Genomic DNA, 25712 nt, shown 5'->3' with positions numbered 1-25712 from the left:
GAGCAGAGTGAGAACGACACAGACGTGCTGCAGTTGCTGGTAAGATTTCTATGTCATCTCAGTGCTGGATTCTCAGCTACACTGCTCATTACTGCTGTAGTCTGAACCATGCTGCAGCGTATGTATTTATTTATTTATTTATGTATGTATGTATGTATGTATGTATGTTCCTGTGTGTGCAGTGTATAGAAGACATAATAGCAGTTAGGCTCCACCCACTAGCTCAAGAACTGAGAATTAAAGATGGAGCCTACAAAGGGGAAAATTGCTAAATAATGCAGAATACAAGTCATATAATGGCCAGAAATAGTGTTATTCCTCATGCACACACATTTGACAGCTTATTCTGAAAAATCCCCTTAAAAGTTAGTTACGCTTTAAAGATTTACATGGATCTATGGCATGTCAGGAGAATATTCTTGTCTTGAGTTCCCCTTTACTATGCAATAAGCATCCAAACAAGATACAAGAAGGACGGGAGATCTGCTTCTAGCATTTTTGTAATCATATGCAAATGTTCCCTTCAGCAACCGCTCTTCCCCCCAGAGCCATCTATAGGCAATGGACTTCTGTACCTATGGATAAATCCAGCCCTGGGTGAGACCGTTAGCTTTTCCTATCATATTACTGGAGAGTAACTGGTGTAAAGGTTACACTTCAATTACAAATCACTAGAGAAAGCTCCATGCAGACACTGAACAAGCAGGGCTGAAGCCTGCAGAATTGTGAATACAGCTCTGGAGTATAATACAAGCTGTAATTTACAAAGTCACACATTTGTTTATATAGATTAATTCACAATGTAAACTGTAATACAGTGTTCAGAGGTGGACATGTGCTTATATTACAATTATATTAATGGTGCTTACCTCTGAGACTGCAACGAGTTGTACATCCGACATAAATGGAGTTGGGTAAACATGAGAGAAGATGCAGTCTTTCACCCTTCTTACATAATTGAGTCTGATTGGGTCAATTGGCAATTTGGCTGCAAATAGAAAAAAGAAATTCTTATGAAGAGACAAAATCAGACCAAATGTAATTATTTTAACATCCATTCTTTTTTTTTTTTTTTTTAAAGGGACTGTCAGGGCACCCAAAATATTAGCATTCTTATAAAATAAGACTTGAAGCGTCTTTTCTTAGGACTCTACATTGTCTCGTTCCTCTGTTATTCCTCATGGAGATGTAAGAATAAATTGACAACGGAGTGTTATCATTCCCCTTGTTAATAAGGCATGCCCCTACACGGTCTGGCACTGATTGGACAATCTCAGAGTGTGTAGGGACACACCTCTTCTTGAAGGGAAATGGTAACAACCATCTGTCATACATTTTCAAGAGGAATAACAGAGGAACAGCTCAATGCAGAGTTCTAAGAAAAGATACTTCAGAATTCTATAACTTTTTTCACCTACGTTTTTAATAAGGAACATATAAAGTAAAGAATAAATTGTACCTAGATCATCATCCAGCGATGCACTCCACAAACTCATAGAAGATACTTTCACCTTCCTTCCACAATATTCACTGTTGTTCAATGTACTCATGAAAAATGTCTGCTTGCTGTTCTCTGTGCTTGGGGGGATGTTATGTTTCCAGGTCAGACAGTCACTTCCATATGTTGCCCATAAACAAACCAGAGCAATAAAGCAGTTCTGCATCGTGTTGAGCTTATCCCATTTATTCAGTATTAGATCGTCTACAAATCAGCACGATGAGCAGACGAGTATCAATGTTATAAAGCCACATTCCCACTCTGCTGGAAAAGAAAAAAAACGTAATTTAACGCTATTGCGTCCGGCAAAACAACGTGTCCGGTGCACAACAGACACAAACGGAAACCATGGGCACCGGATCCGTCATCATTGAAATCAATGTTGATGGAAACGGAAACCTCTGGTTTCCGTTTGTGTCAGTTTGTGTCTGTTCAGGGTCCCGTTCTGGCGGAAAGCTCAGACGGAACGTCAGAACGGGACCCCAACGCAGATGTGAACGAAGCCTTAACGTGCACTGTGTGCACAAGGCCTAAGGCCGGGTTCCCACGGGTCGGATACGCTGCGTAAAAAATATGCAGCGTATCTGTCCTGGAACCCGCAGCACGTTGTGCGGAAAGCAGCATAGAAAAAAAATCCCAAAACATTTATACTTATCCCATCTCCCTCCGGCTGCAGCGGTCACATGGTATGAAACGTCATCCCAGGAGGGCGGACTGCAGGAAGAAGCAGGGAGTTCTGGGTAAGTATGTTGTTATTTTATCCCGAGTTGCGATTTTTGCGGGGGAATCGCTGCGATTCTGCCGAAGAAGTCGCAACACTTGGATTTCTGTTGTGGGACTTGCATCCCCATTGAATTATATGGGGGAAATCCGCAACAGAAATGCAACGAAAACGCAGCATAAATTGACGTTGCAGATTTAAATTCCGAACCGCAGGTCAATTTATTAACGTTTACACTGCGGGTTTTTTCCGCAGCGTGGCCATTAGATTTTCTAAATGTCAGTCTGCTACTGTAAATGCTGCAGAATTTCCACACAGAATTCCGCTACGTTATGGTACGTGGAATCCCGTCCAAAGGGTGCAGTCACATGCGCCAGATTTTGAAAATCAGTACCATTCATCTGAATGGGTTTTTTCTGCAGCTGGTGCATGGAATTGAATGGAACAATTTTTCAGTAGTAGAAAATTTCTGCAACCAAATCTGCAGCTTGCGACTGCACCCTAAGGAGGTGTTTTTAGTGCGGACCATTAATTCAACCATAGCGAGAAGACATTTTTGGTGAGAATACACTGTGGAAAGTAAGGCTGGGTTCACACGACCTATTTTCAGACGTAAACGAGGCGTATTATGCCTCGTTTTACGTCTGAAAATAGGGCTCCAATACGTCGGCAAACATCTGCCCATTCATTTGAATGGGTTTGCCGACGTACTGTGCAGACGACCTGTCATTCTACGCGTCGCTGTCAAATGACGACGCATAAAATGACTGCCTCGTCAAAGAAGTGCAGGACACTTCTTTGGAACGTAATTTGAGCCGTTTTTCATTGATTCCAATGAAGAACAGCTCAAGATTACGGGCGTCAAAGATGCCTCGCAAAATGCGATAAGGAGAAATTACGTCTGAAATTACGGAGCTGTTTTCTCCTGAAAACAGTCTGTCATTTCAGACGTAAAAGCCAGTTGCACATACCCTAATTAGGCGAGTGTTAGTAAAATTATGGCCCTCCATTGGGTAATGGAAATCATGGCGCGTATGTTTTGCGGATTTTGCTGCGATCAGTGGCTGTGGTATAATTGCTATCTGGGAGTCTCATGAACGAAAGCAGGGGGATCTGACTTGAAGGCTGGCAGCTGCCACTAGGGGGAGCTTACTGCGTGTATACACAGTGACTTCCAGGAGAGATGTATAAATACATATGCAGTGAGCGCCACCTTGTGGCGGCGGCAGGCAGTCATTATTTTATCAGCTGGGGATTTGGTGTTCTGTAGCGCTCTGATCCCTGTGTTGTAACAATAAACAGCACAGGATTATGACGCTATTTATAGTAAATGTGCTGCACTGTTTATAGCAATATATACATTCACAGTCATGCGCTCTAAACTTTCACCCGACCACTACTTCTATACATGACCCTATTTCTACCAAAGCAACGTAGTAGGCAACATCACGTGACGTGCCAGTTCCATATATGGAAGTATACGGAGGTAGAGGACATGGCAGCAGCTTCCACGTCCACTTTTGATGACGTAATATCATTTTAACCCAATGACATTAGAATGATCAATACATTCCTAGTAATACCGTAACCTAATAACTTGTAAATGCGACACGGTAACACTTTACGTTACTTCTAGAGCAAAATGTAGTCTTACCCTCACTAAATATGGCCAACCAGTCATTTCCTACTTCCGTCCAATAACGTCCGGTTCCGGGGTAAGTGTCAAGGGGGCGTGGCTCGACGGCTGTCCTGCGCCGGGTGGTGGCAGAGAAGTGAAGGGTGATGATGGGCTGGGGATGGCGGTTACGGTGTTGTGGACGTCACGCTGCTGCCCTGTCCGGGAGACGAGCTGTACACATAAGCCAGGTAGGAGGCTAGAGCGGGGCCTTAGGAGGAGGGAGAGCAGCTGCCAGGAAGGTGAGGACTAGGGAGAAGGTCAAAGTGTCACTAGCAGAAACCATGCTGTTCTGTGCTCTGCAGCTGTATCGATCCCGTGCTGCTGTATATTACTGCACGCCCTGCACTGACCATGGCAAGTAACGTCCTGATGTGCCCCGCACTGTACCCGGCTTATAACATCCTGATGTGCCCCGCACTGTACCCGGCTTATAACATCCTGATGTGCCCCGCACTGTACCCGGCTTATAACGTCCTGATGTGCCCCGCACTGTACACCCCACACTGTCTCCGGCATATAACGTCCTGATGTGCCCCGCACTGTCTCCAGCATATAACGTTCTAATGTGTGCTGTACGCCCCACGCTGTCTCCAGCATATAACGCCCCGCGCTGTCTCCAGCATATAACGCCCCGCGCTGTCTCCAGCATATAACGCCCCGCGCTGTCTCCAGCATATAACGCCCCGCGCTGTCTCCAGCATATAACGCCCCGCGCTGTCTCCAGCTACTAGCGCTCTCATATTTTCCGTTGACTTCTGTTGAGTATCGGATCACACAAGATTTTTACAATTATTGTGTGTGGCTGCAGTGCTCCCGGTCCTTCCCACGCTGCCTCATTGTTGTCCCTGATCCTTGTCCTTATGGAGTGAGTGATCTACATTCAGCAAATGTGGATGTCCTTCCCTGTGTTTTGATGTGAAGTCTCTGCCTCCGATATTGTGGAAGTAACTGGTTCAATTACAGCCACTAAACCCGTGATCCCCTGTAAGACCACAGCTTGATTATGACATTCAGTCTTGGGGTCCACACTGTAAGAAGTATACACCTCCAGCTGGAGAGGGTTCTTTGGCAGATGTCTACATTATTAGTGTCTGCACTTTTCATTTGTTACAGAGACATATCAGAAGTTTGTATCGGTGGGGGTCCGGGTGCTGAGACCCCCACTGTCGCTGAAACAGAGGTGCAGAAACCCGACGGAGCACGTTAAAGTCAATAGGCGTCGTTGGTGTCCGTAATGCAATGCTCCAGCACAGCCGTTTTTCCGTTCCTACGACCACAGGTGTGAACGAAGCCATAAGCTAAATCCAGAATTGTGTTGTTATCCTGCTACCAGGCAGTGCATTGTTAGGCTGGGTTCACACGACCTATTTTCAGGCGTAAACGAGGCGTATTATGCCTCGATTTATGCCTGAAAATACGGCTCCAATACGTCGGCAAACATCTGCCCATTCATTTGAATGGGTTTGCCGACGTACTGTGCAGACGACCTGTCATTTACGCGTCGTCGTTTGACAGCTGTCAAACTACGACGTGTAAAAATACAGCCTCGTCAAAGAAGTGCAGGACACTTCTTGGGACGTTTTTGGAGCCGTTTTCTCATAGACTCTATTGAAAACAGCTCCAAAAACGGCCGAAAAAACGGCGCGAAAAACGTGAGTTGCTCAAAAAACGTCTGAAAATCAGGTGCTGTTTTCCCTTGAAAACCGCTCCGTATTTTCAGACGTTTTTGGCTCAGCGTGTGAACATACCCTAAGAGCTCAGATGATAACACTCCTGACAACCGATTGGAGATTAGCGCTGTCTGTTGCCGTGGACAACCAGGAGAATCTTAAAAAGCAGCTACGGATATGAATAGGAAAATTTTAAATAAAATCATATAAATGTGTGACGTGGAGACATCGTGCTGACCACATTTATGTGTATTATGATTGGTAGAAGATGAATATCAGGACATAAATCTCCAAGTTGTAATCTTTTATTTATTTAGGAGGTGCGCAGGTTTATGGATCCAGGTTTGTCGGTTTATGGATCCAGGTTTGTTGGTTGTATATTGCATGTGTCTTCGTTACGTGCTTGTGTATGACATTTGTGTGTCATGTCCTTGACTATACGCCATGTTTTAGACTCTAACCTCATAGGATGATCTATAGGACGGAGCAGAGTTGTATTCCTGATGATCTTTACAGATAGTTATTGATTGGTTATTGTGTTCGCTTTGCATTGTATTATTATACTTCTGATTTACCAATCCATGTAGAGAAAGGGCGAGTATTTGTCCACCTTTGAACACCAGTTTATATATAAAATGAATCTACAAAAAAGTTGAATAATTGTGGAAAAACATTGCGTTACCTAATCATGTAGTGATCCGGAGTTACAGCAGAAACGGAAGAAAATTTCGGCAGCAATTCCGTTGAAAGTATCAGACTTTGCGCTGCGGAAAAAAACGCACCATTTCCTGTGTTTTTTGCGTTTTTTACTGCAGAAAATGGTGCCGATTTTGCTGCGTTTTTCTCAATGTTGGGAGATGGTGACTTCCTGAAAAACGCAGCAATTCAGTCCACTTTACGCCGCAGGAATTATTGACATGCTGCGATACGAAAAATAAGCACCACGTGTCAATTTCTGGTCGGAATTTTTACGCAGCGTGCGGATGAGATTAGTTAAATCTCACCCACTTTTGCTGCTGCTACTGTATTCTGCTGCATATCTTCCGTCTGCAATTCCGGACAGAAAATACGCAGCAATTCCACTACGTGTGCACAAGCTCTTATAGTCCAGAGCTGCATTTGCCGTTTTTCAGGCTTCAGAGCTGAAATCTCCCAGCATTCCTTGCTCTCTGTGTGTGTCTGATCAGAGCTTATTCTGTTGGTAGTATTCTGGGAAGTGTCCTGTTTACACCAGGCTCTGTACAGTAATCTAATGCAGAAAAACAAACTGCTCCTTGGCATTGTAGGTGCTAAGGCTGTGCTGTTGTGTTTGGCGACAAACTTGCTGACCGTTTCCAATTAAGGAACCATTAACTGTAAATGCTGCACAGGTGTATAATACAGGCTGTAATGCGGGGTCAGTATAAGAGCACCAAACCTGCATAGCGCCCGGCAGCCGAAACAGCTGATCGGTTTGGGGTCCGGGTGTCAGACCCCACACCAATCATATACTGATGACCTATTCTATGGATAAGTCATCAGTATAAACAGCCACCAACCTGACAACCTGTTTTTAAAGAGCAGAGTATTCGACCTGATCCGAATATACTCTGCGTGCTGATCATCCCCCTCATTCATAAGGATCTCTGATAATCTATACTTTTCTTAAAAGGAATAAAATGACAAGTTATGGACACTGGATTACTAAAGATGGGTCGTTGTTCCAGGGTCTTATTCTGGAAGGAATTTTTCCTCTGGATCATCATTGCAGGAGAACTGGAGGGACTTTTTTCAACCTTTATTATTTAGCTGTATATCCATAGTGATCTATGTGTATATGGACCGGCTGCATATAAATAATGGGCTCCCAGTTTCCCTATAAGGCCCCTTTCACATGTTCAGGTTTTCACACACTAAGGCTATGTTCACACGGAGTATTTTGGGGGAGGAATATCTGCCTCAAAATTCCGTTTGGAACTTTGAGGCAGATATTCCTCTCCCTGCACGCCGATTTTCGCGGCAATTATCCCGCCGTTTTTCGCCCGCGGCCATTGAGCGCCGCGGGCATAAAACAGCGAGATATACGCTTTCTCCTGCCTCCCATTGAAGTCAATGGGAGGTCGGAGGCGGAAGCGCCCGAAGATAGGGCATGTCGCTTCTTTTTCCCGCGAGGCAGTTTTACTGCTCGCGGGAAAAAGACGCCGACGCCTCCCATTGAAATCAATGGGAGGCGTTCTCGGGCTGTTTCTGCTGAGTTTTGCGACGCGGTTTCCGCGTCAAAAAACTCGGCAAAATACCCCGTGTGAACATAGCCTAAAACCTGCATGATATCCGCCTCCCATTGTTTTTTAATGCGAATCCGCGTAAATCTACTGATGTCGCAGAAAAGCCATGGTATTTCCACTCATCGGTGAGCTCCCTTGTAGAGGGCTAAACTGGGTGCGGATCCGCTGCACGGCAAATTGCAAATTCGCATTGGATTTTTGTGGCGGCTCCACGGGTTGGATTTGCTTATGGCAACTCTGATTTGAAGAAAGCCTGATAGTTTATCCAAGTGTCAGCAATGGTTTGTTTTGGAAGAAAATATCATCGATGTATGAAAACTGAAGTTCTCCTGTCATTGGCACCAGATACATGGCTTATGAACAGAGATGTAATACAGATCTAATATTAATTAAAGCGGTATTTCAATCTTAAAGGGGTTTTCCACTACCGGGCAACCTATCCACCAGATAGGTCATCAGTATATCATCGGAGTGGGTCCGACACCCGAATCCTGCACCGATCAGCTTGTTCCGGTGGCCTGCGTGCTGCTGAACTGCAGGTCTGCTCCTATTCACTTGAACAGTACTGCAGCTCGGCCGCTATTCCATGACCCGAGCCATCTGCTTCCGGCATGAACGTCCGGTGTCTGGAGGCAGCTGGATTGGCTTAAAGGTGCGGGGGTCCGGGTGTCTGACCCCCACAGACCATATACTGATGACCTATCCGGTGGACAACCCTTTTAAGCATTTATTAAATATTCACAGGATCTGGCATTCATGCCCGGGTGATGCTGGTCCTACCTCTCAGACACTCACTAATGCATTGTGTTATGCCTAGTACAGGGCCGGAGTGGGCAATTCCCCCTCCTCCCCACACCCACGGCCCTGCACTAGGCATTATACAATGTATTTCTTTTTCCTGGAGTGTTTCTTAGAGATGTGAGTACCCATACACAGCGTGCCCAAAATATATTATGTATTTTAGATACTTTTTGAAACTTTCTTGATCGTTTTTTGAAAAATATCTAGAAAAAGGAACATGGCTAAGGCTTCGTTCACATCTGCGTCAGGGCTCCGTTCCGACGTTCCGTCTGACTTTCTGTCAGAACAGAGCCCCGACTGACACAAACTGAAACCAAAGGTTTCCGTTTCCATCACCATTTAATGGTGATGAAAACGGAAACCTTTGGTTTCAGTTTGTGTCAGTCGGGGCTCCGTTCTGACAGAAAGCTCAGTCGGATCGGAGCCCTGACGCAGATGTGACGCACAAACTACGGAATGACCCCGATAGCTGGCGGGCAGCGAACATTCAAGGAAAACCAAATGTGCATCTGAGCACAATCAATACTAAAGAGGATACTCCTCTCTCTAAGTGCATTCGATCCTTCCATAACGGTACTACCACCTCTTTACAATTTTGGGGCATCACCCAACCCAGATTGGGTCCCAGAGCTGGTAATCTGGACAAAAAACTTGTACAGGAGGAAGCGAGATGGATCCATAGACTAAAATCCTACTGGACTTAACGAGGGTTTCACCTTCGTGGCCTTTCTTTGACGGATCATATTGGATTTCTCCTATTCCTCTGTCTTTGACTTCCCCTCTTGCCATTATTATTATTAATATGAATACACTGGCTTAATTTGAGGCACATATATTCTTGCCAAATAATAGCCAGAGTCCTTTTCTTTTCCCTCCTAATAATATGGTCATGGGTATCTTGCACTCCTATATACTCTTCTCTGAAAAAACTAAAAATATTGACTATTATGTCACATCTATGTTAATGGAGGACAAAATTTTTTGGGGAAATACATATTTCTCCTTCTCTAATACTCGATCTGACGGCCTTAACGAGCACCTCTTGACTGTCATCGGCCGCTAAATAGTCCTTTTCCTCTCAACCATACGTCTCTATGTGGCAGCACCTCGCAATATACCCATAATTACACTATACTTTAGTAACATGGCAATTGCCAATTGCTGTCCATACATCTCGACCCATATTTTGTGGCGACTTTTAAGCGGTCTGATATGTGTCTTCGACATTCTTTCATACTTCAATACTTCCCTTTTTACTTGTGATCAGCGACATCTATTCATCCTCCTGTGATTGTGTCCGTATCTTTTAGGTTATCCGTTTTCTACGTGCAGATACTTTGGTCACCTTTTTCTTCTGACAGCTGGTTTTCCTGTTGCACGCATGCGCCACCCAAGCATTTTGATTGGCTGCGGATCCTGCCCCTCTGATTGGACAGTACTCCCGTCCATCATATCAGCTGGAGGCTCGTTACCCTCTAGGCATTTCTATTGGTCTGGTTCGGGCTGCACCTCCATGCACATCACCTCCAAGGTTTTAAGAGAAGGATATCTCGTGCTTGCCACCATTAGCCCCATTATACCCCTGAGGAGCCTACGTAACATGTCGGGGGGGGGGGGGGGCTTCGGTGCTTTTAACAATTCAATGTTGGGCCAGCAACCTAACTGTGACTGTCAGTGGCGGAGCGCACGATTGCCGCTGGTCTGATACACTGGTGCTTAGTTGCACTCGCTCCACTCGCTACATTTATGATCCTAATCCTTGCTGGTCTTCCTTGGTTACTTTTAAAATGACACGTTGTGTGTCCCAGTTTGTCCTTTTAGCTAGATCTATTAAAAGTGACATCTTATTTCACCCCACACATTCTATTGATAGCTGGTAAAGCTGGGTAATTTGTGTGCTCTGGCACATTTGGTTTTCCTTAACTGACACGGATGTGAACGTCGCCATAGAGGACTCACAAAATGCGTCAGATTTGTTAATGAATATTTTGAATGCAAAATTTTGCCTGCCATGAGAAAAAGTGTCTAACGAGTTGTGCCAAATAGATCATACAGCGGGTGATAAATTTGGCACCGTTTCTGCCTGTCTAGTTCTCTCCTGTCTATATTTAGAACACTATTAATAAATGTACCCTAGGGTATCACGTAGTCTGTGAGCATGGAGACACATAAATATGCTCAGGAGCTGTATACAGAAAACGGCAGGATCGCCAATTTGCAAAGTTGGACTTTTTGCTTTTTTTTCTTTATTTTAGATGCACTGTGCAAAAAAAAAAGTTTTTAAAAGCATACAGACCCTGTAAATAAAAACCAATGCAGACGCTATATGGATATAATTACAAACTCACATTCAGGCTCAGTATTTAATACTATATTTTATGTTTACGTGCAGTTATGTGAACAACACCTTAGGCCTAATGCACACGGATCCGTTGTCCATTTGTCTGCCAAAAAACCTTCCGTAGTGCATCCGTGTGTCATCAGTATTCACGGATCCGCAAATAAAATGGAAGACTGGAATTGATGTCACCACTTGGTCCCGACCCCCTGAGTAGGTCAATATAGACGGTAAAATGACATGTTCTGAGTTTTTTCGGCCCGTACTCGTGGCCCCCACACGGATCTGTAAACATGACGGTCGTGTGCACGGGGCCATATAAATGAACGGGTCTGTGTGCTATCCGCAAAATTGCAGACAGCACACAAACAAAAAACCATAGTCATGTGCATTAGGCCTAAGACTGATGGTGTCCCGCTGAGTCCAGATCGTGTATTTGAACGCTTAGTAATGATTGGTCCTTCTCTTCGGTTTTGATGGACATGTGACGCTGATGGTGCCGTCTTGCTTCTTTTGCAGGTACATTTCCCTCTTATGAAGCCAATGTTATTTAGAGCATCAGTGACCCCTCCATTGTGGTAAGTGCCCCGGGAATCGCTTCTCGTCTTTTATTCAAAGGGAATCTAAAACAATTTCGTTTTTGCCTGATTGTCGATCTCTCACCCTCAAAACACCTTAAAGGGGTTTTCCTGGCATCTTAAAATCTCTGCATTTGGACTAAAAAATAAATAAACAGTGCAATACCCTTACTTTACTAACTCTTCTCTGATCTCCCGCTCCTCCTGTTGTTCCTCCGTGCAAACTAATGTGATGTCCTTTGTCAGGACACATCAGGTCACCATGGCAAACAATCTCTGGCCCCAACAGTAACGGTCTGTCCATAGTAATTTCACTGTGGCGGCCACCTATTTGTCCCTGTGGTCACCTCCGGTATTGGCAATACGTTGACCATGACCGGATGAAGACCTCACATCCCACGTCACCATGCAGTTACAGAAGAAACAGTCACTATAAAGTTTAATATAAAGAACGATCTTTAATAAACCATTCATACCGCCTTGAGCTGTGAGGAAGGAGATCAGGGGAAACCTTTTTATGCAATGTAACTAAATATTTGTGGGGAAGACCCTGATAAAAACTGGATTTTGCATGGTCTTTGCCTGGAGATTCATTTTATAGGTATTGCATGAGATTTCCCAAAAAGTCCAGCTGTGTCTAGCATTGCAGCTCCATCCCATTCACTTGACCTTTTTCGTACAACCGCTTTAACCACTTGGCGTCCTATTATGCGCGTTCAGGAGCGGGGGTGTTATACACAGCTGAAGCTCCGCTCTTATGGCAGAGATAAGAGAAATCTCTGATCTCCGCCGTTTAACACTTTGTGTGCTGTGATCAACGCTGTTCAGGGTACGCATAGGGAAAGACTGTAGGGGGGGCCCTCCTTTATTCTTGTGGCAGGAAATTCCCATGATACCATTAGGGCCCATACCTGGTGCACAGGGTCCTTTTGAAGGACCCCAGGACAGAATGTCCTGCTGTTAGGGAATACCTAGGTATGCCCTGACAACTGCCTGAGCACTAGTCGTATAAAGTCTTATGTGCTGGTATATAGATATATGCCAGGACGTTATAGTTTAAAAAAAAAACGAAATTGAAAATCGCCCTTTTGTGATTGAAAAAAAAAAAGTGATTTAAAAATAAATAAAAGTGAAAAAAAAAAATCAGTCACAAATAAAATACACACAAACACGCACTTTTTACAGTAAATAAAAATATATTAAAGGGGTATTCCCATCAAGGACATTTATGACATCCACAGGATATGCCATAAATGTCAGATAGATTCGGGTCCCACCTCTGGCACCCGCACCTATGTCTAGAACGGCGCCCCCTAAACCCTGTTCTACCTTTCTCTGTTCTCGCTGCGACTTCTAATTTCCGACAATGTAAGTTACCACGCTGATTCCGTAACCGCCAGTCACTGCTATGGGAGTTACGTAAACAGCGTAGCTCAGCGAGCTCTGCTGTTTTCTACTTACATGGTTATAAGTCGCAGCGGGAACAGAGACAGAATGGGGGTTTAGGGGCCCCCGTTCTAGAGATAGTTGCAGGTCCTAGGGGTGGGACCTGCATCTACCTGACATTTATGGCATATCCACAGTATATGCTATAAATGTGCCTGATGGGAAAATCTGTTTTAAATATAATCCGAACATAAACAAATATACACCTATTTGGTATCGTCACAACCAGACAACCTACAATAGATTTAGAAAATCCTCATTCACGATGGTCCGTGTTTGGTGTAAAAATGAAATAATAAAAAAACTGCAGCAGATTTGCTTTTTTTTTTTTCCTGCATTTTTGCTTAAAGAGGCTCTGTCACCAGATTTTGCAACCCCTATCTGCTATTGCAGCAGATCGGCGCTGCAATGTAGATTACAGTAACGTTTTTATTTTTAAAAAACGAGCATTTTTGGCCAAGTTATGACCATTTTTTTATTTATGCAAATGAGGCTTGCAAAAGTACAACTGGGCGTGTTTAACGTAAAAGTACAACTGGGCGTGTATTATGTGCGTACATCGGGGCGTGTTTACTTCTTTTACTAGCTGGGCGTTGTGTATAGAAGTATCATCCACTTCTCTTCAGAACACCCAGCTTCTGGCAGTGCAGACACAGCGTGTTCTCGAGAGATCACGCTGTGACGTCACTCACAGGTCCTGCATCGTGTCAGACGAGCGAGGACACCGGCACCAGAGGCTACAGATGATTCTGCAGCAGCATCGGCGTTAGCAGGTAAGTCCATGTAGCTACTTACCTGCAAACGCTGATGCTGCTGCAGAATCAACTGTAGCCTCTGGTGCCGATGTGTCCTCGCTCGTCTGACACGATGCAGGACCTGTGAGTGACGTCACAGCGTGATCTCTCGAGAACACGCTGTGTCTGCACTGCCAGAAGCTGGGCGTTCTGAAGAGAAGTGGATGATACTTCTATGCACAACGCCCAGCTAGTAAAAGTAGTAAAAACGCCCCGATGTACGCACATAATACACGCCCAGTTGGACTTTTGCAAGCCTCATTTGCATAACTACAAAAATGGTCATAACTTGGCAAAAATGCTCGTTTTTTAAAAATAAAAACGTTACTGTAATCTACATTGCAGCGCCGATCTGCTGCAATAGGAGATAGGGGCTGCAAAATCTGGTGACAGAGCCTCTTTAAATAAAAATTCCTATAAATTAAATACTAGTGCATATGTAGCAAAAAATGTATCCTATACCAAGTACAACGTGTCTGACAAAAAAATAAAGCCTTAAAGAGGCTCTGTCACCACATGTAATGTAGGTGACAGTAATGCTTTTTATTTAAAAAAACAATCTATTTTCACAACGTTAGGAGCGATTTTGGTTTATGCTAATGAGCTTTCTTAATGCCCAAGTGGGCGTATTTTTATTTTCGACCAAGTGGGCGTTGTACAGAGGAGTGCATGACGCTGACCAATCAGCATCATGCACTCCTCTCCATTCATTTACACTGCACTAGCGATATAGATATATCACTATGTGCAGCCTCATACACAAACCCTAACATTACTGCAGTGTCCTGATAATGAATACACATGACCTCCAGCCTGGACGTCGTGTGTACTCAGAATCCTGACACTTCTGAATCTTTTTTGTGAGATTCCGGCAAGTGAAACCAAATCTCGTTTAGCTCCGTGATCTTGCGAGATTTCGTATCCGTTGCTGTAAGTCTCACAAAAAAGATTCAGAAGTGTCAGGATTCTGAGTACACATGACGTCCAGGCTGGATCTCATGTGTATTCATTATCAGGACACTGTAGTAATGTTAGGGCTTGTGTATGAGGCTGCACATAGTGATATATCTATATCGCTAGTGCAGTGTAAATGAATGGAGAGGAGTGCATGATGCCGATTGGTCAGCGTCATGCACTCCTCTCTACAACGCCCACTTGGTCGAAAGTAAAAATACGCCCACTTGGGCATTAAGAAAGCTCATTATCATAAACCAAAATCGCTCCTAATGTTGTGAAAATAGATTGTTTTTTTAAATAATAAGCATTACTGTCACCTACATGACAGCGCCGATCTCCTTATGTAGGGGATAGGGCACTTATAATGTGGTGACAGAGTCTCTTTAAACCGCTAAATCGAACAAAAAATAACAAAATTTGAACCATCAGAATGCGAAAAGGCAAAATCTCAAAAATTGTTAATGTGGTCAAGGCCAAAATTGTCCCGGTTCTCAATGTCTTGCATTGTAATTTGTTTTGTGACTCTCTAGCAGGCCACAATCCAGACTCCTCCATTCATCTGGTGTAGCGTGCTGCTACAGTAAGACCAACAGTGAGGCCAAATACAAAGACCCATTTAAACTTGGGAGCAGCGACTTGAAGAATCTCTACGATGATATTAAGAAGGTAACCAGTCCTCAATATTACACTACGGATGGATATCGGATTCTTTGCTTGTTCTGCTTTCATGAGAATTTGATTTGTTGATCATCTGTCCAGAACACTCCCAAGTCTGTATTTTCACCTCATAGGGTTCCTACATTTCCAGCTCATGATACGACACCGGTCAAGATGAAATAAGCATTTATCAGCGCTGGACAAAACCATGTCCAATGGCCACTAGAAAATCGGCCCTGATGACTCGGTTTTGTTCCCTGCCGTTCATGCATTTGGCAGCTGGGTGATGATGGGCAGAGAAAGCACACGGCAGCTGTGATCTATTCTGTGCCATATGCTCCTCCTGTTAGCATGAAACTGGGGCTGAAGCCTACAAAGGGCTGCTCATATGTAGCTTCCTGCCAACAGAGGACACATTGTGAGCGCGTGCGGGAGGTAAATGGACGGATGTGACTACTGGGAGAGGGAAAGGGGGTTATGGGAGTCCTGCTTTGACTGTCTGCTGAGGATGGGGGGTGTTGGCCTGCAGTGATCACCAGGGGAAGGCGTTGGTCTGCTGTGATCACCAGTGGAAGGCGTTGGTCCGCTGTGATCACCAGTGGAAGGCGTTGGTCCGCTGTGATCACCAGTGGAAGGCGTTGGTCCGCTGTGATCACCAGTGGAAGGCGTTGGTCCGCTGTGATCACCAGTGGAAGGCGTTGGTCCGCTGTGATCACCAGTGGAAGGCGTTGGTCCGCTGTGATCACCAGTGGAAGGCGTTGGTCCGCTGTGATCACCAGTGGAAGGCGTTGGTCCGCTGTGATCACCAGTGGAAGGCGTTGGTCCGCTGTGATCACCAGTGGAAGGCGTTGGTCCGCTGTGATCACCAGTGGAAGGCGTTTGTCCGCTGTGATCACCAGTGGAAGACGTTGGTCCGCTGTGATCACCAGTGGAAGGCGTTGGTCCGCTGTGACTACTGGGGAAGTAAGGGAGGATGCTGTGACTACTGGGATATTGGAAGAGCGCCTGCTCAAACTACTAGGGGGAGAAATTAGAATGGCTTGTGGTAACAAGTGATTGAGCCCTCTGTGACTACTATGGGGTGGTCTACTGTTACTAGTGACTCCTAATGAAAACATGTTGGTTGTGGAACATTTTCAAGTGCAAGAAATGTTGGAAATGTACGACAGCAGCCGTGTTCTTGTGTGCACCACGTTCCTAAACATTGTGCCAAATTTTTATAGACACGCCTTATGCCTGTGACTTGATCTCCATAGTCCTTATACAGAGCAGTAGATACATTTTTTTCCCATCTATGTACAGTACATTTCTTGTGTTCTTATTACAGGAGCTTTTTATAACGACGCAGGAGCTGAGGGAAATGGTGGAATATTATTTTGATGGGAAAGGTAAAGCATTGAGACCAATGCTGGTGGTGTTAATGGCACGAGCCTGCAACGTGCACTATAACAATAGCCGGTAAGTACAGAGCCATCACATCCGGCCTCGTTGCTGCAATTCTTCACGTTTATTGTTTTAGGTCTGAAAAATTACACTTAAAGGGGTTATCCAGGCATGCGGCGGTTTTTCATACTAATGACCTTTCCACAGGATCGGTCATCAGTATATTATCTTGGAGGTCCGACATCTGGACCCTGAACCGATCAGCTATTGTGACACCAGATGTCATTCAGTGATCGGAAGCAGATGGCCCTGGTCACAGGATAGCGGCCATCCTGCAGTACTGCAGCTCTGCTTCTATTCCCTTGAAGAGGAGCAGAGTTGAAGCACGGCCGCTATACAGTTGTCGGAGCCATCTGCTTCCGACACCGACCGCTGCATAACATCTGGTGCCCGGGCTACCCCTTTAATTCAAAGTACCTTGAAATCGACACAACTTCCCTTACTGTACAAAAATAACTATTGTTGCAATGCTGTTGTAAGTGTGATGTAATCTTTTCCACGCCAATACAGGGAAATGCACCCCGGCCAACGTTCTATTGCAGTCATTGCTGAAATGATCCACACGGCTAGTCTAGTGCATGATGATGTCATCGATGGATCTGACTCACGGAGGGGAAAGAGGACTGTCAACCACATATGGGGTGAAAAACAGGTACAGTGTACAGCCGTTATGACAGATATCAAACAAAAACACAGGAAATGTAAGTTTTACCCTCCATGCCCTAATCTAAGCCCCCTCATAATGTTGCCTCTCTCCCCCCCCCCCCCCAAGACAAATCTAACCTGCTTATATTCAGATGACGTTGCTTACAGAAATCACACTGGTCTCCCACGAGAAGCAGCATCCTTACTTGGTGCCTAACCCTGGGTCTGGCAGGGGAGGGGAGCTCCTCTGCTGGAAGGATCTCATATCCAGGGGATAGGAAAAGGATCTCTCTTTGACCATAACAGATCACACTGGATAATCAGGATCTGCTGTCGTCACCCATGCAGGCATGGACTGTTGCTATACAATGGCCCAGGCAAATTCTGGTAGACATAGTGCAGAGCAGTTGTGGTGAATGCAAATTCCCTAAAACTGCTAGAATACATGTGTATTTAGAGCAGAGAGGTAATTGCGGTAATATCAGCACATCGTGACTTACTCTTGACCTCGCTCCATTCAGATACTACAGTCGGCTGTGAACATCGCCCATATTCTTCTGTCACCTATAGATGAACTCTCATCCACCACAGCAGCACCACACTATTATCTGAAGCATTCCCACTGGTAAAGAGGTGACTCTGGTAATAGATATTACGTCATTGCTGATTCCCTAATACACCAGAATCACCCGCCAGTGTTACCTCCTAGGATTTTGGTGCCGTTCCTATATAGAAGTTTCAGCCATTAGAAGAAACACACGGTCCACAGTGGGTCTGACCGGTCAATATCATATAACGCTGTATGGGATTTTTTTTTAACAATATTAAGGGTATTTTAACACCCGGGACGTGCGTGCGTTATTTAATGTCTAACCTGTTTTATTGCTGGTTGTCTTTTAGGCGGTCCTGGCTGGTGATTACATATTGTCCGCAGCCTCGGTAGCCCTGGCACGAATTGGAAATGTCACCGTAATTTCTGTGTTATCTCAGGTCATCGAAGATTTAGTACGTGGTTAGTAAAAATAACAACTATATGTATATATTCTGTATTTATATTTTTGTAAGAATAGGAATATTTGCCATTTTGTGTGATATTGGGTGAACGTCTCTGAATTAAAGGGGTTGTCAAGGAAAGGGGGGCAGACCCTATTATTCAGATTGACGAGCTGCTGCAAATATCTTCTAGCACTCTGGAGGACCTGGCACCATGGGCACCATGTATTACTATATTCCCCCCAAGTAGCCACGGGTGGGACAAGCTCTCTTGGTGCTGGAGGCAGGGTTTTTTAGCATGCGCCCTTGTCCCGGACTTGAATGTAGCCATTGCATAAAGCTTTCATTGGAATATTGAGTATTGCATCAACCCTATAGATAGATGACCATGCATTCATCTTGTTTATTGGTTATTTAGGTGAATTTCTTCAGTTGGGCTCCAAAGAGAATGAAAACGAACGATTTGCTCACTACCTCGAAAAGACGTTTAAGAAGACGGCGAGTCTGATAGCCAACAGCTGTAAAGCAGTATGTACGTTCCGCATTTTTTATAGCTAAATGCATCATACCGAGCTCTCGTGACTGTTGTGTAATGTAGGCTCGTTACCGGCCCGTAGTTCTAGTACATTGGGCGGGGGGGGGGGGATTTTACGAAGCATAATGCACCATTTTGCTACATGTTCCGTCATGATGTATTGGTGTACATGTGTCTAACATGCCTAGCAAATTGTGTTTAAAGATATTATGTTATGTGCGCCATTTGGATAAATTTGGCGCAATTTGCCCAATTTTTGCTGGCTCTTGCATTTAATGCCACCTTTGATAAATCTCCCCCACTCTTCTATTTTTTTTTTTTTAGTTTCTATACAAATCCTTCTACTCAGGCGGGGTAGTAAGTAGTAGGCTGCTTTAATTCGCTACGGCTCAAACTGATCTTTAGTAGTATCCGTAGATAATTAATGATGTTTTTATTAACCTAACTTCTTCCTGCAACCCAATAGTTATAGAGGACCGGTCGTCTTTCCTGACATGTCTGTCTTAATAAATCATAGCATTTCCAATTTAAAAAAAAAAAGAATAGAAAAATATTCTGGAGCATCTTTTCTTAGAACTCTGTGTTGTGCCGGTCCTCTGTTTTTCCTCCTGGAAATGTATGAATAAACGGACAACCGGTCGTTATTTCCCTTGTCGATAGGATGTGTCCCTACACACCCTGACACGATCAGCACTGATTGGACAGTGTCATAGTATGTAGGGATGTGATGCAGAAGTATCAGCCCCTCCTCCTGCGCAGATACAGATCTGATTGCATAAAACGTATCCAAGGGAGACCTAATTCTTTACTGGGAGTTTTCCGGCAGAATCCTCATTACTGAAGGATCGCATTAAATCTGGATGTTACCGGTGCGCCTGCAAAGCCAGTTTCCCAGTTTCCATGCGATGGTCTGGTGGTCTTGGAACTAATAGTAACTTAGCAGAATGGTGGCGCTTGTATGCATTTGTGTTGTGACTATATAATACCACTTGCTCGTAGCAAAGGTACAATCTGTGTGTGTAACAGGTACTCACTGTGGCTTTCTCTGTAATTTCAGGTGTCAATCTTGGCCTGTCCTGATCCTACGGTCCATGAGATTGCATACCAGTATGGCAGGAACATAGGGATAGCCTTTCAGGTAGGCATTACCTTGATTATTTTCTCCACTATGTCAAATACGATATTGGTGCAAGATCTTCTTTCCTAAAGGGTTATTACAATTTCTAGGATTTCCCATTACTTTATGATTGGTGGGTGTCCGACCTCTGGGACCCCCACCGACCTTGAATGAATCGTTGGAGCGTTGAATCAGTCCCCTTCTAAGTTTTCCCTGCACAGTGGTGCTCCCGGGGAGGGGGGAGGCGCTGTGCAGGAAAAATTAAGAAGGGAACGCAGCACTAGCAAAGCAGTGCGGTGGCCTCCTCATCCTCCAGATTTGGTGGGTTCCTAGAGACCGGACCACCACCAATCATAAAGTGACGTCATACACTAGTGAAGGGAATAACCCTTTAAACCCATACCAACCCCTCCTGGTTACCGGATGATAATGGCGTGCTGTGAATAGTATTTCTCAGTTGCACTTTAATATATAGTCCTACATAGAACAATAGGGCTGCCTGAACTGGACAAAATAATGAAGCCAGCAGAATACTTTATGGAGCCCAGAAAACTGGGGAGCCATTAACTTTTCTATAAATCACTACATTGGCACTAGAAATAATAATTTAGGCTTAATTACCTGGCTTCTGACCAGTTGACTGGATTACATTAAAAACATCTGCTTTGTTTTACCCCAAATCAGTGCCATGCAAGTCATTGGATGCAGTACCAGAGGCAGCCTAGGGATAAAAGTGGCAGTTTCTGGGGAATTTTTTTGGGCTTGAACGGCTGTGTCATTATTGTGGCTTCTATAAGGGGGTTAGCTGGACACCCCATTAATCACTGACTGCATATCATGTCATAACCTCAGGAACCTCTTTAATAAATGTATTGCTTACATCACCCATGGTATTTTCTACCTCGTAGCTCATCGATGATGTGTTGGATTATACATCTTGTGCTGATCAGTTGGGGAAACCAGCAGCCGCAGATCTGAAATTAGGATTAGCCACTGGTCCAGTTTTATTCGCTTGTCAACAGGTAACGTATGGGAGAATGCGCCTGCCCTTATATTCCCGGTGATTGTGTAAAGCTATACGGTTCAGCGTGCCTCTACTGGTGTATAACAAGAAACAAATCGTGTCCTTCATCTGCCCTCCTACCAAAAATAATGACAGACCTCCAGTTTCCCAACTGAATCTGCCAGTAGAGACTCCACAGATCCAACCAGCGTTCTAATATTTTTGTTGCCAACCCAATTCTCACTGAGCGGGACATATACAAACAGATATTTCTCACAATGTGAATCTATTGTAAGGCAATAGTATAGTCCCCTCTCCTGACATTCCCCATGAAATAACCATTCTGGAACATTATTTTCTAAAAACTCTGCGTTTTGCTTTTCCTCTGTTATTCCTCCTGGAAATGCATGAATAAATTGACAACTGGATGATGCCATTCCCTTGTCAATAGGGTCTGACGGTATCCAGTCAGTGATCACATCGTCAGGCTGGGTAGGGAGACACACTATTGAGGAGGACGTATTTCTGGAAATCTTACTTTGGGTCTAAGAGACTTTCTGCATCTGCATGAGTCTTAACGGCTGCAGCTCCAGTGATGGTTTTGACCAGTCACTATCACTGTTGCACAGAAGTGAATAGAAGGTCACATGACAGACCAATCAGTATTCGGCTTGTAGAGGAAGCTGCTCAATTATGTATTCTAAAAGGGCGGAAACCCTAATGAATATTCATGAGCAGCCATTGTGATTTAATTATACAGATGACATTTAGAAGGATCACAGTGAGAGTTATATGAAGACAATGACCTTCTCATAGCGCAGAATAGATTAATTATATCATTCTAACGTGATTTGTGAAAAAACAAGCAAAGGCGCATTGTGTCTTTTAATGGCACCATTTACCCAGCATGGACAATTGATTAAATGGGTTTTTCTATTGTCAAAATGTATCACCTATCCACTCTATAGGTGATAAATGTCTGATCAGTGGGTGTCCGACCACTGGGACCCCCACCGATCCTGAGCACGGGGTCGTCGAGTGCCCTATGTGTATGTAGCGGTACTGCTCAGGCTCGGCCAGTGTTATGTGGAATGTTGTAATGATTGACATTAATGTGTCCTCTGCCTGTAGTTCCCTGAATTGAACGCGATGATAATGAGGAGATTCACTTTAGCGGGAGACGTTGAACAAGCGTGGCAATATGTTCGACAGGTAAGAGACGCTCTCGTTACTAACACTGCATTCCCGTACACATTTAATTACACCGTAAAGTCACTGACTACTGGTTCTGTAAGTCCTTGAAAAAGCAAAGGTTGTACTGCTGTATTCAGGTCTACCCGCTGCCGACATAAAGGGCAGGGTAGGTTTACCCTTGGTGAGCAAAAGGCGAACCTACACACAATGTTAGAGCTGCATATACCGCAGTCTCTGGTAGCAATATACTTCAAGTATGGCAGCCGTTAGGGCTCAAGGTGTATGAACCCTGTACAGCGGCACATGGAGTCCCTATGGTTCCATATTCCAGACCTATAGGCACCCGGCCTCTGCGATGCACCATATTCCAGAGAATGTTTCATAATCTGGCCTACAGTGGAGCATCTCCAACCTCATTGTGCCTCTGTATAGAATTGGAGGCATGGAGGTACAGAATGGGCATGTAGCAGTCTATGGAAGCCATACTACCGACCTGTCCAACATGGATCCACAATCCTGTTCATTAAGCATTATTCTCTTTGTGGAGCAGCAGATGCATTGAGACTTGTGTATAAAGTTCTGACCCTTGTTCTTAACTCCCAATAGAGTGAGGGGTATAAGCTGTTGCCGGACATCTTCACCGCTTATCCTCACAGGATTGGATAGGATAAAATGTAATGTTTCAGATACTTGTCACCCCCCCCCCCCCCTTATAATATTGTTGGTCTGCCAAGCTCCATAGACATTAGATTGTTGGCGGATCTGCTGTCGAGTAATAAAGCAATTCTGATAATACAAGATGTGGTGACTTTGTATCGTCGCACAACGGACCCTGAAGATAGAGATGTGGGGGGGGGGGGTCAGGGCTCTCCATGTCAATGTATGATGTAACACTATACAGATGAGTGACTTCTCTTTCTTTCTGATGACTAGAGTGACGGTGTCCACAAAACCACCTACCTCGCCCAGCGCTACTGTAGTGAAGCAATCCGAGAGATCAGCAAGCTGCAGCCGTCCCCCGAGAGAGACGCTCTTATTCAGCTGACAGAAACTGTGCTCACGAGGGACAAATGATGGACAACTGGACCAGGACCAGGCAGCTACCACCAAACTGTGCCTCAAGCAACACGTACAAAACACAGCCGGTTTTGCTTCCTGTGCGGGCCACCAAAAAGACTTTTATGAAAAAAGTTTGAGATGTTTATTATGCCTTTCACCATGACAGTACTGTATTTTTTTATGGTTAGATTTTATCAGTGAAAGCCATATCATGTGTAAACAAAAGGGGATAAAAAAAGAGTATATATACAACAGGATAAAATCTATTCTAAACTGAAAAAAGTAATTTTTTGGTTTTCTTATTTTATTTATTTTAGCAGTTAGTCAAATGCCAATATCTTAATTGAAACATAATTAATGAAGTGGCAGAAATTGCATTGGTTGCTGTATCTCCAAGCTAAAAGCATGAAGTAAATGATAGGGACTGTGTGGGACCAGCAACAAATTTAAATCCAAATAAATCCCTATAATCTAGGATGTGACAAAAATATTGTCCCAGATTAACATAAACACAACGTGATAGGCTGGTTCAGCAGGCGGCCAGGTAGGTCCTAATTGTAAGGAATAGTGTATTGGTGTAAAACGATCTATGTAGTCCTCATGCAGAAGCCTACAGCACATTAACTACTGCAACCTCCTATGGGGAATATCTGTGTCCTCGCATCCGCACCAAAGACCCAAATGTTGTGCTGTTCTTCTCGTTTCAGACTCTATTGTATTATATTGTGGATGTAAGTCTCTGTTCACATTGCATTCAGGCTTTACATCTGGCGCATATGCCAGGAAAATCTACCGGCCTGCCATACAGGCATATCATGCATAGGCCTCCATGTTAAGAAGTATACCGTGCGCTATACTTCCTTTTTCGCGGTGGTCCGCTGTAATGGAAAGCACAGAAGCCCGGGCGGATCACAATAGGACACCCATTTGTTGGGTGTATAGAGCTCTATGGATGCGTTCGGCATATGTGCAGGGAGCTTTCCTGCCGAATGTACACTGCAAACGCAGTGTGAATAGCGCCTCATGGCAGTAAAGGTAAAAAAAAGGGGGATTCAAATAGGGCGCTGCTACTCAATGAAGATGCATGAATTGATAGTAGTATTTATTTGTAAGACGGCTACGCGTTTCAATGCCGCATCGGCATCTTCCTCAGGCCTTTTGTATGCCCTGAGGAAGATGCCGGTGCGGCATTGAAACGCGTAGCCGTCTTACAAATAAATACTATTATCGATTCATGCATCTTCATTGAGTAGCAGCGCCCTATTTGAATCCCCCTTTTTTTACCTTCATTCGATAACATTGCACGGTGACCCATTGGCGTAACCGTTTGGGATTTCGGCAGCAGCACTCACCATGACTTTCATCTGTTTCAAAGTGATTGACCTATCCAGCTGTGGTAAGCATCCATTCGTCCTTCTCCGACTGTTATCTTGGGCTTACTCACACTATGTGGCGCCGTGTTTGTTTCTTGTATTCATCTATTCATGGCAGTAAAGGAACACTGGCCATAGAATAAATATCCCAACACTTCCTCCTTTCCTTTGATCCTATTCTGGCTCATGTTACAATCAAAACTGAGAAATATAAAAATAAATCTTCTCTATATGCCCCGGCCCAGCAGTGTCCCCTCTTCTCACGATTCTGTGTAAACCGCTGCCCATACACCTGAGATAGTGATCGCCGCAATGTGGCCGAACAAATCGTCTGTGGGGTCAAAACAGACAAGTAGTTTCTGCCGACCACGCCCTGACATTTTCCAAACCAACCAATCACGTTTTCAGCAGACAGACGTCGGCCATCGCAAACGATCTTCTGCGTTATGTTGCGAGTAATGGTCGGCCAAAATCAGCCGGCGTTTCGCTTATGTGGATGGACAGCTGCAGACAACTGGTTCCTTCCTCCCACCAGTCTGTCTGCACGAAGAGACCAAGAATGTTAGAATAAGCCCCACATCCCCTTCCATTTTTGGCTGGCAGATGGATGAGATCCAAAGAGATGTTCACTGCAAGATTTTGACAGGAACATGCCGAAAAATCTAGACTAACAATCAGGGCAGGCAACTTACTCCTGGTGACGGAGTTTAGGATTTCCTTGGTATTGCACAGGTAATATAAGATGTTCTTTATGGGGTGTCCTCAAATCGTGATTGCTGGGGTACTTGGGGGATGAGTCGAGAAACACTTAATTAGACTAATCCCAGTGTCTCCACTGTCATTTCTTGATGTTTTAGTTATGAATTTCTAGGTGGTGGGTGTGGAAATTGACTTAGATAATATGACATGATATATCATCATTTATGTAACCGCAGATTTAAATGTTCT

The 25712-nt window shown here is 44.4% G+C and overlaps 2 protein-coding genes across 3 annotated transcripts in view; one reads left to right on the top strand and one right to left on the bottom strand.

Moving 5' to 3' along the window:
* Window positions 1-4330, bottom strand: part of LOC142652087 (protein nucleotidyltransferase YdiU-like) — a 35301-nt gene extending 30971 nt beyond the window's left edge. Inside the window, exons 1-3 of the mRNA XM_075827526.1 lie at window positions 3874-4330; window positions 1460-1762; window positions 870-988 (exon numbers count right to left, since the gene is read on the bottom strand). Of these exons, the coding sequence (XP_075683641.1) occupies window positions 870-988; window positions 1460-1664 (324 nt within the window). The 5' untranslated portion in view covers window positions 1665-1762; window positions 3874-4330. The remainder of the gene's footprint in view (window positions 1-869; window positions 989-1459; window positions 1763-3873) is intronic.
* PDSS1 (decaprenyl diphosphate synthase subunit 1) lies at window positions 3944-24426 on the top strand. Of its 2 annotated transcripts, none has more exons than XM_075827525.1 (11): window positions 3944-4085; window positions 11490-11548; window positions 15279-15411; window positions 16730-16860; window positions 17356-17497; window positions 18391-18502; window positions 18902-19011; window positions 20076-20156; window positions 21044-21157; window positions 22270-22350; window positions 23266-24426. In XM_075827525.1, the coding sequence occupies exons 1-11, from the start codon at window positions 4002-4004 to the stop codon at window positions 23404-23406; spliced, it is 1188 nt and encodes a 395-aa protein (XP_075683640.1). In that variant the 5' UTR covers window positions 3944-4001; the 3' UTR covers window positions 23407-24426. The 2 variants fall into 2 exon arrangements, with proteins under 2 accessions (XP_075683640.1, XP_075683639.1); XM_075827524.1 differs by having other exon boundaries at window positions 15276-15411.
* Window positions 24427-25712: the final 1286 nt, after the last annotated feature.

This window comes from Rhinoderma darwinii, chromosome 5, assembly GCF_050947455.1.
Source record: "Rhinoderma darwinii isolate aRhiDar2 chromosome 5, aRhiDar2.hap1, whole genome shotgun sequence".
Taxonomy (NCBI): Eukaryota; Metazoa; Chordata; class Amphibia; order Anura; family Rhinodermatidae; genus Rhinoderma; species Rhinoderma darwinii.
The sequence above is the reverse complement of the archived record's forward strand: the minus strand, read 5'-3'. Positions and strand labels throughout refer to the sequence as shown.